This window comes from Zerene cesonia, chromosome 3 (assembly GCF_012273895.1).
Source record: "Zerene cesonia ecotype Mississippi chromosome 3, Zerene_cesonia_1.1, whole genome shotgun sequence".
Lineage (NCBI taxonomy): Eukaryota > Metazoa > Arthropoda > Insecta > Lepidoptera > Pieridae > Zerene > Zerene cesonia.
The window spans coordinates 5,352,645-5,364,613 of record NC_052104.1 but is presented as its reverse complement, the minus strand read 5'-3'; the positions used below and the strand labels follow the sequence as shown (position 1 = coordinate 5,364,613).

At 34.3% G+C, this 11,969-nt stretch overlaps 2 protein-coding genes across 2 annotated transcripts in view; one reads left to right on the top strand and one right to left on the bottom strand.

Moving 5' to 3' along the window:
* The first annotated feature begins 27 nt into the window (after positions 1 to 27).
* LOC119837069 (tudor domain-containing protein 1) lies at positions 28 to 11,572 on the top strand. The gene is made up of 19 exons (XM_038362564.1): positions 28 to 155; positions 227 to 381; positions 714 to 794; positions 875 to 1,141; positions 1,283 to 1,371; positions 1,723 to 1,889; positions 2,584 to 2,727; positions 3,172 to 3,246; positions 3,609 to 3,761; positions 4,063 to 4,207; positions 4,547 to 4,681; positions 5,634 to 5,784; positions 6,291 to 6,419; positions 6,564 to 6,660; positions 7,706 to 7,911; positions 8,263 to 8,486; positions 8,823 to 9,600; positions 9,717 to 9,976; positions 10,101 to 11,572. The coding sequence occupies exons 1-19, from the start codon at positions 59 to 61 to the stop codon at positions 11,416 to 11,418; spliced, it is 4,671 nt and encodes a 1,556-aa protein (XP_038218492.1). The 5' UTR covers positions 28 to 58; the 3' UTR covers positions 11,419 to 11,572.
* LOC119837080 (kynurenine formamidase-like) overlaps positions 11,573 to 11,969 on the bottom strand; it is a 5,164-nt gene continuing 4,767 nt past the window's right edge. The window contains exon 5 of the mRNA XM_038362577.1: positions 11,573 to 11,906. Coding sequence (XP_038218505.1) covers positions 11,800 to 11,906 — 107 coding nt within the window. The 3' untranslated portion in view covers positions 11,573 to 11,799. The remainder of the gene's footprint in view (positions 11,907 to 11,969) is intronic.

Genomic DNA, 11,969 nt, shown 5'->3' with positions numbered 1-11,969 from the left:
ACTATAATTGATTTAATTTGCAGGAAAATGCCTAGAGTGCCATGCTGCTACAACAAAAATGTGTCAACAATGTTCAACTATACTTTGTGTTAGCTGTTTCAACAGGAGCCACAAAAACTTTGTTATTTTTCAAAACCATGTTCTAGAAAATATTGGTATGTAGAACAGATTTTATGTTTGTGATACCTATACAATGTATATATTTGTAATAAATGTAATATTTTAGGAATGAAGATCAAATCTAGCACATGTAAAATTCATAAGGAAAAACCATTGGATTACTACTGCAAATCTTGTGTAAAACCTATTTGTATGGATTGTTTCATGGTTGGTGGAGAAAAATCTTGCAAATCTCATGATGTTGTCTCTATTAATGAAGTGGTATGATTTTTGTATTCAACTCAAAAAATTCTGTATCATGATTCTGATAAAATTCTTTATATTTTGTTTTATTCTAGTGTTAAATAAGTTTCAGTGGCTATATAAGTCAAGAATGACGCAAATTTATGTAAAAATCTAACACATAAAGTCCTCAAGATTGTTATCTGAATCACATATATATACAAATCTGTTTAACCAAAACAAAGTTTCAAAACTTTTATTTATAAAGATACTGGATTTTCCCACTGCCAAATGGCTGCTGTTCCAATAATTTGGGATAAACGGGATTTTCCAGTACTTATATAATATGGCATATTACCACTCAATTTCAGAATGAAGATTTCTTAACTGAATTATCAGAAATATCACCCAAAATTGATGAACTTTACAGAAGACTAACTAAAACTGCAGTTGTAAGTTTTTAAGGATTTTAACAAAATAAACATTTTTTCACACATTTAGAGTTTCATCTAATATAAACATATTTATTTAGGATATTGGAAACATATTGTTGAATTTACAAAATGAAGCTGCACCATCTGATATCACTAAAATGATAAATGATATTGAACACCAATATTCAAAAATGTTTGCTCAAATTCAATCTCATAAGGATAAAATAATTCACACTCTAATGAAAGCAAAATCATGTGAAAAAGAATCTTTGCTGAAAGCAAGAAGTGATGTTGAAAATTCTATTAAAAAATCCAAAACATTCCTCAATGTGATCACATCTCTAGATGCAAACCAACTTAAAGAGGTATGCCATATGAAATAATATTCAGTTGCTTAATAACATTTGATAATTCTTTTAACGTTGCAGAGTAAGTAACACAATGAAAACATCTTAATCGGTATTTTAATTTTTACATGAAATATATCATTTTGCAATGTGTTTTAGGCCAATATATCCGCAATTCTTAAAGATGCAAAAGAAATTCTTCAACTACCATGGTATTTAAAAATAAATGATGAACGAGAACCTCTCAAGTATGTCCTTCCTTTATATTATCTGTATATTTAAATGCAACTATATATATCATGATCTAATATTGTCTATATTAAATCTGATTAAATGTTTATGTGACTTGCTTTGAATATTTTCAATAATAATCTTCTTTAGCACATATAGATACAATTCAATATAAAAGCAGAATTTAGCACCATACATTAAATTGTATAGAATATAGGTATCTTTCAATCATGAAACTATTTGAAGAAGCTCATTCACCATGGTATAAAGATTTAATTATCTTATTTCAAACACATTAAACTAATTTTTACTTTGTGTGTTTATACAATCCAAAATAAACTCTTATGTAAATAATAATAATTTTGCAGGATAACTGTTAATGACGAATTATGTGATAAATTAAAAGATTATGTCCACCTTGAAGGGAATGGAAATTTTGAATATAAATTATGCTCAACATCTGAAGTCGAAAAATCGCAAATTGAGATTCCTGCTGTCCCCTCTACTGTAGTTTACCCACCGCAATTAGTTCAAGGTACTGTACAATTTGTATATGATTAAACAACAATAAAAATTACAAATCACTCTTCAATAATACTTTGTGTAGATTTTGCATACTGCGACATTTATTTTTAGTTTTATAGCATTGAAATGCTTTATAAATGAGAAATTTTGAAAGAATAGAAAAAATTTGATCACGAGGCAGGAAATACATGACATGTTTTTTTTTTTTTAACTTTCTGTCTAGGGCTTCATATTGTCAAAAAATTTAATGATACAGCCAGGGTTTTCCCCGCATAGCTTGCGTTCCCGTGGCATTTGCAGGATAAAATCCATACTTTGTCCTTTTTCGGATCACAAATTATCTCTGCACTAATTTTCGTCAAAATGGACTCAGTGATTTAGGTGTGAAGTAGAGATAGACAGACAGAGAGTTGTTGACATGTTGTTTTGTATTGTTGAGACTACACTACACTGATGTTATAAATGTGAAATTGTGTTTGTTTGTTTGTGTGTCTGTCTGCCTTCCCTATACGCGCCCCGGAGCGAATTATAATATTTTTTAAAACAAATCACTGGTAAAAAATTATGTATATTATTAAGAAGCTAATATCAATCCCAACTATAATCATCTGGCAATAACATTTTTAAACAGCAAAATGCAATATTTAGAACTTTCAATCAGTTAATTGATATTTAATGAATAATCATTTTTCATTCATATATAGATGTTCGTCAATTAAATAAACCAAAAGACAAAGAACCTTTGAAAACACCAACATTGTATAAACAGGCACCAAAATATAGGACAAAGAGTGGCTCATGTTCATCCATCAATTCTATGAATAGTGACACCTCATACCCTAGCTCATGTGAGTACTGCATTATTATGTTTTTTAAAATTAATTTATAAGCACACAAAGGCACATTTAAATTTGCTTATCAGTAATTGTTACTAAAATGGCTGCTATTTTAAAAAATAATGTTAAAACAATTAACACATACATTTCTTGAACTTAAATGAAGACATACAATACACGATTGTTCTATCCTACTTAATATTATAAATGCGAGAGTTTGTGTCTGCGTTTGTTGCTCTTTCACGCAAAAACTACTGAAACGATTGCAATAAAATTTGGTACGTTGATAGCCGGACAACTGGAATAACGGATACGGACTTACGCGGGTGATACCGCGGGGCGCAGCTAGTCTTCAATAATTTTAATAATGCAATTACCTGTCCACAACCGTTCATTTTTATCCTATCAGTTGTATCAAAGAGAGAAATAATAAATTAAAATTAATTATTTTTACAGATGATCAATACACCAAGCCAATTGTTCAACCAGTGATGCCCTTCCCCGAGAGTCAATATCCAAAACTGCAGGAAGGTTAGTGAAAAAACAAAAGATACATATTTATTTCTGATTAGAATTACCATCTCTTTAGTTATGGAAACCAGTCATTTCATTGTTTTTGAGGTCTCATATACGCTGATGTAAAATAAAAAAATTTCTTTTGAACACAAAGTATGTATTACAAACAAAATATGATATAGGTTTTTGATTGCTTGATAATTTGGAAAAATTTTGAACACATTAAAGCTTATTTAATCTTTTCACTAGTAAATAATATTCCAGAGTAAATACAGAGTAATTCATTATTCTTCTAAATTTAAAAAATTTCACAGTCCAATTCTGGGCTTGGGTTCTACGCTTTAGCGTTAAGAGGCCAGTATTGTGTGCTATTACAGGTAGTCAAGAATTAATATACATATCGCACATTGTGGATCCCCATAACTTCTTCGTACAACGCGCTTGCCACCAATCACGTGTCGAAGAATTACTACGAGAATTCCGCAATGCAATCTCGCTGCCCACACCATCCGCTCACCATGTCACTGAGGGTGCGTTTAGTGTTAAATGTGAAACTTTGGTATACCAAACACTTTCACATTGTACAATTTGCAAAATAATGAAGATTATTCAAAATATATGTACCACCATTTGGTGTAGTTTGTGTTATTTGTAATTAATGGATCTAAGTAGCTCACCTGCATGTAGTAATTAAGTCATATACATATGTATATTAATTTTTATACATAAAAAATATTTTGAATATTCTAATTGAATCAATTTACTACTCAAAGATTCGTAATTAATAACCTTATGTTTGCTCAAAATTATTAATGATACATAATTTTGTAGGTAAGGTATACTTGGTGCACAATGAAGTCGATAATCTGTGGATGCGCTGTCGCATAGTGAGCATCGACCGCCGCAACCATAACAAACCCAAATTTCATGTGTTCTGCATCGACTTCGGAGGAACCGAAATTGTTACTATTGACAAGTACACATGTTTTAATTTTCTCTATATCCCTCTCTGTCTCTCACTCTTCGTTTGAAAACAATTGCGTTCTATCTCTAACAGAAAACTCAGTAAAAACTTTTTTTCCCTCAAAAATTTTCTAATATTGCAAATTCTCAAGAACTTGAGTTAAAAAATATTATTTCATTTTGTCAGTTTAATAACAAAGAAACATATCAATCATGATTAAATTAATTAAGATATAAAATGTAATTGAAAATATATTGTATCTTTTTTTTTCTTTCATTTATCTATTTTTAATAATGTTTTTTTATAGATACGTTACCTAGATTACCGATAAGCAATGCATATATTACCTAGATTACGCCTGCTGCCCCCCGCGCGCCTGCACACCCCGCCGCCGTTCGCCATCAACTGCGCGCTCGCTAACTGCCAGCCGAAGAATGGCGCGTGGACGAGCGAGGACGCCATCCTCATACAGAATATTATAGACAAGTAACTTTATCTTATACTAGCTGTTCGCCCCGGCTTCGCCCGTGGTACATATATAGTCTATGTTACTCGTGGATAATGTAGCTTTCGAATGGTGAAAGAATTTTTAAAATCGGTCCAGTAGTTTTGAGCCTATTCATTACAACCAAACAAACAAAGTTTTCCTCTTTATAATATTAGTGTAGATATAAAATTCCCGTGTCACAATTTTAGTTACCAAACTCCTCCGAAACGGCTGGACCGCTTCTTATAAAATTTTGTCTGCATATTGGATATGTCTGAGAATCGGCCAACATCTATTTTTTAACCCTAAATGATAAGAGTAAGGCAGAACAGCGTTTGCCGGGTCAGTTAGTTGAAAATAATATACGGTATAAACATATTATTTTTAAAGTGCACGGATGATTTATGTGTTCCAGTTATAAAAAGTTTCCTTATAAGGATCAGAACTGCACTGTGTGCGTTTTATTTAAAGTTGAACCTAGGAGTTTATTTCTCTTACGTCGCGTCGCGAATTTATTTTGTGGTTTTTGTGCCAGAAGACAGTAAGGAGGCTAGACGTTGATGCTACCTTTTATTACGGTGAAGCATCTTATTTCCTTTGACAATTTTTAATATTTATTATGTATTATTTGCGCGTTCCGCTTTGTTAGGTAGTTATTTTGTAGAAAATGTATCCCCCATTAATAAAATTCTCTTCAATAATATTTTCACAACTTTTCATCTCATGTTAGTTTCGAAAAGATTATTTTGGAGGAATTAGAAGGAGACTTTGTTTGTTTGTTTGAATTCACTAATCTCAGGAAGTACTGGTCCGATTTGAAAAATTATTTCCGTATTAGATATCCCATTTATTGAGGAAGGCTAAAGACCGCTAGTTAATAGTAAAAAATACATTAAAATAATCGGAGAACTAGGTTAGTAGGGATGACGGTTGCGAACGTGTCCGTTCCAGCAAGCAAGCGGTGGTGCACGTGCGCCGCATCCGCTCGATGTCGCCCAACAGCGTGACGCTGGAGGTGGACGTGACGACGTTCGAGCACGGGCTCAGCGTGGCGCACGCGCTGCACTTCCACGGCCGCGCCTTCCTGCCCGATCGGTTGCCGGTTAATATGTCATAAAAATAAAATACATATTTATTGACATAAAATAAAGTACATCTCTCATACGACTGACACACTGACTGCCGAACTAGTGGCTTCTCCCTTCAAACAATGTTACATTATATTCTATGCCTAATTAATAGAAAAGGAAAACGAAATAAATTTGTTATTTTAGAAGTTAGAATGAGTGCGTAGTTGTTTGGATTGGCGTGTGGGCGCGCGCGCTCCTGTGTGTGCGCGTGTGTGTGTGTGTGTGTGTGTGTGTGTGTGTGTGTGTGTGTGTGTGTGTGTCTGTGTGTGTTTAATGTTGCATTTTAGTCTTAAAGCATTGGAAAATAGAAAAAGAAATCCGTATCCCGCCGCAAGTAGGCAAATTCTCATGTATTTGATATACTTATCTACACTAATTGTGTAAATAGGAATATTTTGATTGTACGTTTGGTACGATTTAACATTTTCATTAATTTCATTAATCTTTATTTTATATATCGTCATATTAATTTTAACAGTATCCAAAGGCTATAGGAGTAATTGAAAAACCAAGGATTTTCATCAGTAACAATGACTTCAAGCTAAATTCTGTTGAAGAAGTCTACATTACACATGTTGTGAGCCCAGATCACTTTTTCGTGCGAATGGTGAGTACAAAAGTACAAAAATATAAATACATATTATGAAATAGTTAAGAACGTTTTTTAATAAGGATTAGAAAAATCTTTAAAATTACGCATTTTACATTTTACCCGTTCATTAATTGATTATAAATTTGTTGTTTTTTACAGCGCCACTTGCAAAGCGTTTACGAAAAATTATGTGAAGATTTAGATCAAGAATATAGTGCAAATTTTCAAACTGGAAGTATTTATCTCCCAGAAAAAGGTGAGGCATTCAATTTATTCACAACAATGTAAATTGATTAATCAATTTGTAAGTATAGTATTTTTATGTGAAAAGTCGTGTTCAGAATCTCAACTTAACATTAAAAGTCCTATCCGACGATATCAAAATCAGGGATTATTATATCTAAGCATTATTCACGGAAACAAATTACGAACTTACTGTACTGAACGTACTGGGTCGCTACTTGCCGATCTCTAGACTTTGTAACCTACATAATAAATATAGCAATTCTTCCGTCTTATCTCTTATTATTATTTTACACTCACATATTATACTTGCTGCTAAACACGAAGTATTTAATGTTAATATGAATAAATTCTAATTTGTTTGTCATTTAGAGATATCAACTTAGTTATACTTGTTTTTTTTTATTCTGAATATTGTGTTTATCTTTAACTGTTGTGCATGTAATGTGTAAGACTACACTTTTTTTTTGCATAAAGAGAAATTGTTTAAGCAACAACAGCTGATGAACCTAAAATAAATAAAGGGATAGGTTGCAATTTATTATTTTCCTTCCCTTCCCTCCATATTTAAGTATGAGTAAAAATTAGTTCAGGTATGTAAATGGTGTACCAACCTCGGATTCTAACGAAGTCTCATTTTTCATTCAATAGGAAAAATATAGGGTATTACTTCAACACAGAAGCAACCATGACGATCGTTTCAGAAACCATGGAGCTAAAGAGTTGTTTGTATACGACGCGAAAAAAAAGTAACAGAATTTTCTACGCATTGAGAATTTTTTGTCATTTTTTTAACGCCGTTTATTTAATAGATAGATACTTCTCACCATGCAAACATGTTTTAAATAACTTTAGATAATTAGTGTCAGGTAACATCTTTTACCACAGCGGGGAAATAAAGAAATAATAAGCGAAGCGCGGTAATAAACAAACGTGAGCGACGCAGGCATGTTGTGCGAGGTAACGTGGAGCCGACTCGTTCGATCGGATTCGGTCGCTTAACCACTGGTCGTGTATTTTTATTAGTCGGATAAAGAGCGTGCGGGTTGGCTTGGCAGGTATGGTGTGCGTGGTGAACGTGGAGCGGTGCGGGGGCGGCGGGGGTTCAGGCGGCGCGGGGCGGCGCTGGGCGCGCGCGCATGTGTGCGAGCTGCCCGGCCGCGGCCGCGTGCGCGTCGCGCTGCTGGACACGGGCGCCGCGCTGCTCGCGCACTGGACCGCGCTGCGTCGCATCGCGCCGCCCTACACCACGCTGCGCGCACTGGTACACACGCACACATACACTCACACACACACACATCGCAGCACACTTGCGACGTGCTCCTCGTGTAAAAGACCGCGTTGCGCCACGCTGCGCGCTGGTACATACGCACACACATGCCGCCACCCACACACATTACACGTTGTACGCACACATCCACAGTAGCTAGAAATAAAATTTAGCTCAATCAAGAATATAGCTAGCTTTGTGCAGGAATATTGATGAAGCGTTCCATTACTTACCTTTCACGCATATTTAAATGATTCTAATTTAAGTGACCTAAGCAAATTAATTTTATTTAAAAATTTTTTTTTCTGATACATTCACTAATATTACAAATTTACATGCACGCAGGCGACAGAATGTCATTTGGCCGGCGTCACTCCCACAAACAAGCAGTGGAACACGGCGTCGGTCGCTCTTCTGAAGAAATTCGAGGACCGCGTTCTAGATCTTCACGTCGAGGACCATAGAAACAGAAATTCGCTTGGTGTCACCTTGTACGACAAGACGGATGAAGACAATATTGTCTGTATCAATGAGCTTATGATCAGACATAAATTTGCTGTTACATTCGGGTATGTGTCTGTTCAAAATAAAATTATTTTAAGTACCAAGTTATAAATAACTAGCGTTCCGCCCAGATTTGCCCGTGGTACATATATAGCCTATAGCCATCTTCAATAATTGGTCAATCTAACACTGAAAGATTTTTTTAAATCGGACCAGTAGTTCCTGAGATTAGTGCGTTCAAACAAACAAACAATCTCTTCAGCTTTATAATATTGGTGTAGATTTTTTTTTAATTCCTCTATTACAAACAGTTAACTAATAGAATGTTTGAAAAATTACTTATAGTGAGAAAACTATAAATTGTCCTGTTGTTCAAAATTCCAATATGCGTTTTGTTACAGAGTATTCATGTTCAACAAAAACTTTCACAAAGAAAATCAAGTAAACACACAGAAATCACCAAGCCGTGAACAAAAGAAGCAGACTGAAGAAAGCTTCAAAACAATTTTAAAAAGGCCAACTCCTTCGACACCACAAAAGCAACACCCAACTAAAGGTTTAGAGGCAAAAGATAAAGGACCATTGAGACTGGAAGTTAAAGTATTAAATTATCAATCTCCGTCATTACTTTACGTATCATTGGTGCAACAACAAAAGGCGTATAACGAGTTGTACGAAAAGATGCAGAAGTATTATACGAAGAAGAATGACAAGTCAACGCAGAGCTGGAACGTCGGTGACCGATGTTGCACCTTGTGTATACAATCCAAAACTTGGCGTCGTGCTGTAATCCTAGAAATAAATGACGATAAAGCTAAAGTTTTTTATTCCGACTTTGCGTGTGTTGAAACGGTTCCTTTACAAAGTCTCAGAGAATTAACGCAAGAGTTCATGTCTGTGGGTGGCGGAGCCATTATGTGCCATTTGTATGGTGTAATGCCAGCTGTAGGAGAGGAATGGCCTTCTCTCACAAAGGAGTATCTGAAAGAACTTCTCGATGCTTACCAAAGAATATTTATCACGAAAACTGGAAATTTCAAGGGCAAGAGTATGCCTGTTGAATTATGGGTGTATCATACGATTCAAGGTGGTGCGCTCGAACCTAACGTCTCCGAATGGCGTTGTCTTAACAAGAAAATTATTGAGCAAGGTCTCGGAATCCCAGACAAGTCTGAAGAGGTAAACGTATTCCGATTAATGATATATGTATGATAGGTGTATCACATAGTTGTATATGTTTATGTATTTCACTGATACGTTTACGACGAAATAAACTATTATTTGTATACTTCCAGATATCGCTAGATGAGGAAAGCATAGACAAAAGAGATGCTACTCTATCTTTCTTAAACGACACTGGCTCGGTAAATGACTTTCTTCAGTTAGAACCAATAACTGCTAAGATTTCAAACAAATCTTTCTCGAGCAGCGCTAATTCGCCAATACAAGAAGAGGAATCAAATGAAGACAAACCAGACGCAGCTAACACCGTTTTTGTATCCGATTGGCTACCACCGGAACCTTTACAAAGCAAAGAATTCACAGCTATGCCGACGTAAGTTTAAATTTAAATATACATATGCACTGTAACTTATAACCAAAATTGAAGGAAATGACAGGTATGAATGTCAAAGTACCTTAAAATGTATAATATTTTACAGAACATCTTTATTTTTCAGATATATCGATATCGACGGCGTAGTCTACCTTCACGACATCACCCAACAGGACACATTAGATTTAATAAGAAAAGCCCTCGATGTTCGTTTTAAAAATCCTGATCCTAAAGCTAAGTTCACAAAGTGGACGGTCGGAGAACCTTGTATTGCATTGTTTTACTTGGATAATCGTTTTTATAGAGGCAAGGTCTTAGAAGTCAATAACGAAACTTCCAGTTGCCTAATACATTACGTCGATTATGGAAATGAGGAAATATGCTCGTTTGAAAATTTAAGGAAGAACGTGGCCCTATACCAGATCCCAATACAAGCCCACAAATGTATATTAGATCGTATTAAACCAGTCGAAAAAAAATGGAAGAGACAGACCCTGGATTATATACACAAATCGATAGTAGAAAAGCAATGTTTCGTAAAAGTTACGGGCGAAGCTATCGGAGGTCTAATACCGATCGATTTGAAATTTGATAAGCTCTGGATTAACGATCACTTGGTAGAATTCGAAATGGCTGAATACACGGATGGTTCAAAAGCAGTCGTACGAAAGTTCCTACCAAATATACAGCCAAAACACTGCGAAGACGTTATTAATGAATCAGATTCAGGACCTGACTACATAGTCGAGACAGACGATAATAAATCCATTGAATCAATGAAATCGATTCAGTTAGAAGATTTTGCTCACAAAGATTGGAATCAACTCATGGAAGAAGAGGAAAATAATTCACCAACTGAAGAGTTTGTTGCTTTTCCAGTGAATACGGAAACCGAATTTCTATGTAATATTTCTTTTGTAAAAGACCTCAATAAACTCGAGCTAAGCATAGTCTTTGATGAAGCCAAAACGTTGTTATATGATAAAATGTTTAAAGAATTACAAGATGATTGTGCCGATATGAATGCTCTTAATGGAATATTCGAGAATAAACCCTGTGTTGCTATTTTTCCTGACGACGGCCTCTGGTATAGAGCTATTATTTTGGCATACAGTGAAATGAAGGGACTTATCAAAGTTAAATATGTCGATTATGGAAACGAAGATGTAGTTTCGTTGGCTGATGTACGCGAAATTACTGAAAAGTATTTAGAACTCCCTCCAGCCTCTGTGAGTGCTCAAATTCATGGGATCGTAGTTAATCCCGATATTAATGTAAAAGACGTAGCGAAAGAATATCAAGAATTGTTTGTTGAAAGTGGTCCCTTTCACACTAAAATTATTGATTACGAAAATGATGTCCCACGTGTGGAGTTAAGAAACAATGAAAATCAATTAATACATGACATTCTATTTGAAAAGAAAATATTTTTAAGAATCTAAATGTTAATGTCACTATACTTTTTCACTGTGACAAATACCTATTTTTTATATTGACTTAGTTTTAATTTAGTTTAATACCATATGCCATGCTTATAATTGTTTGAATACAAGTTAGACTTGATTTTTCATTAAAAATACATAATTCAAAATTAAATGGTTTATTACTTAATATTTCTGTCATACAAAAGGAATTCAATTTGCCAATCTAATGAAATGATGACCCACAAACACCAAGAGGTTATCTGTTTATTTCACAGTACATATCTTTCAATATATATTTAAACATACCATACTTTATTATCAAGAAAGATTATACTCTAATATTATTTTTTATTAACAAGTAATTCAATTAACAGAATAACGTATTTAATATAACAATTTTTATACCCCTGTAGATATAGTTTTTGGACAAATTGCTACGAAGCGCACGGGGCCACCGGTCCCCTTAGAGATTTTCATTGGCATTACTATTGCAGTACAGCCATATTCTGAAAATTAAATTGAAATGTTAATATTTTTATGTTGTGTTTTATAATGGTATGCATTAGAAA

What these genes read in the sequence shown, in the direction of transcription:
- LOC119837069 (XM_038362564.1), top strand. Translation starts at nt 59, where the DNA reads ATGTGTCAACAATGTTCAACTATACTTTGTGTTAGCTGTTTCAACAGG. An exon ending in CCATGTTCTAGAAAATATTG is followed by an intron (nt 156 to 226) that starts GTATGTAGAACA and finishes GTAATATTTTAG; the next exon opens with GAATGAAGATCAAATCTAGC. An exon ending in TCCTGCCCGATCGGTTGCCG is followed by an intron (nt 5,785 to 6,290) that starts GTTAATATGTCA and finishes TAATTTTAACAG; the next exon opens with TATCCAAAGGCTATAGGAGT.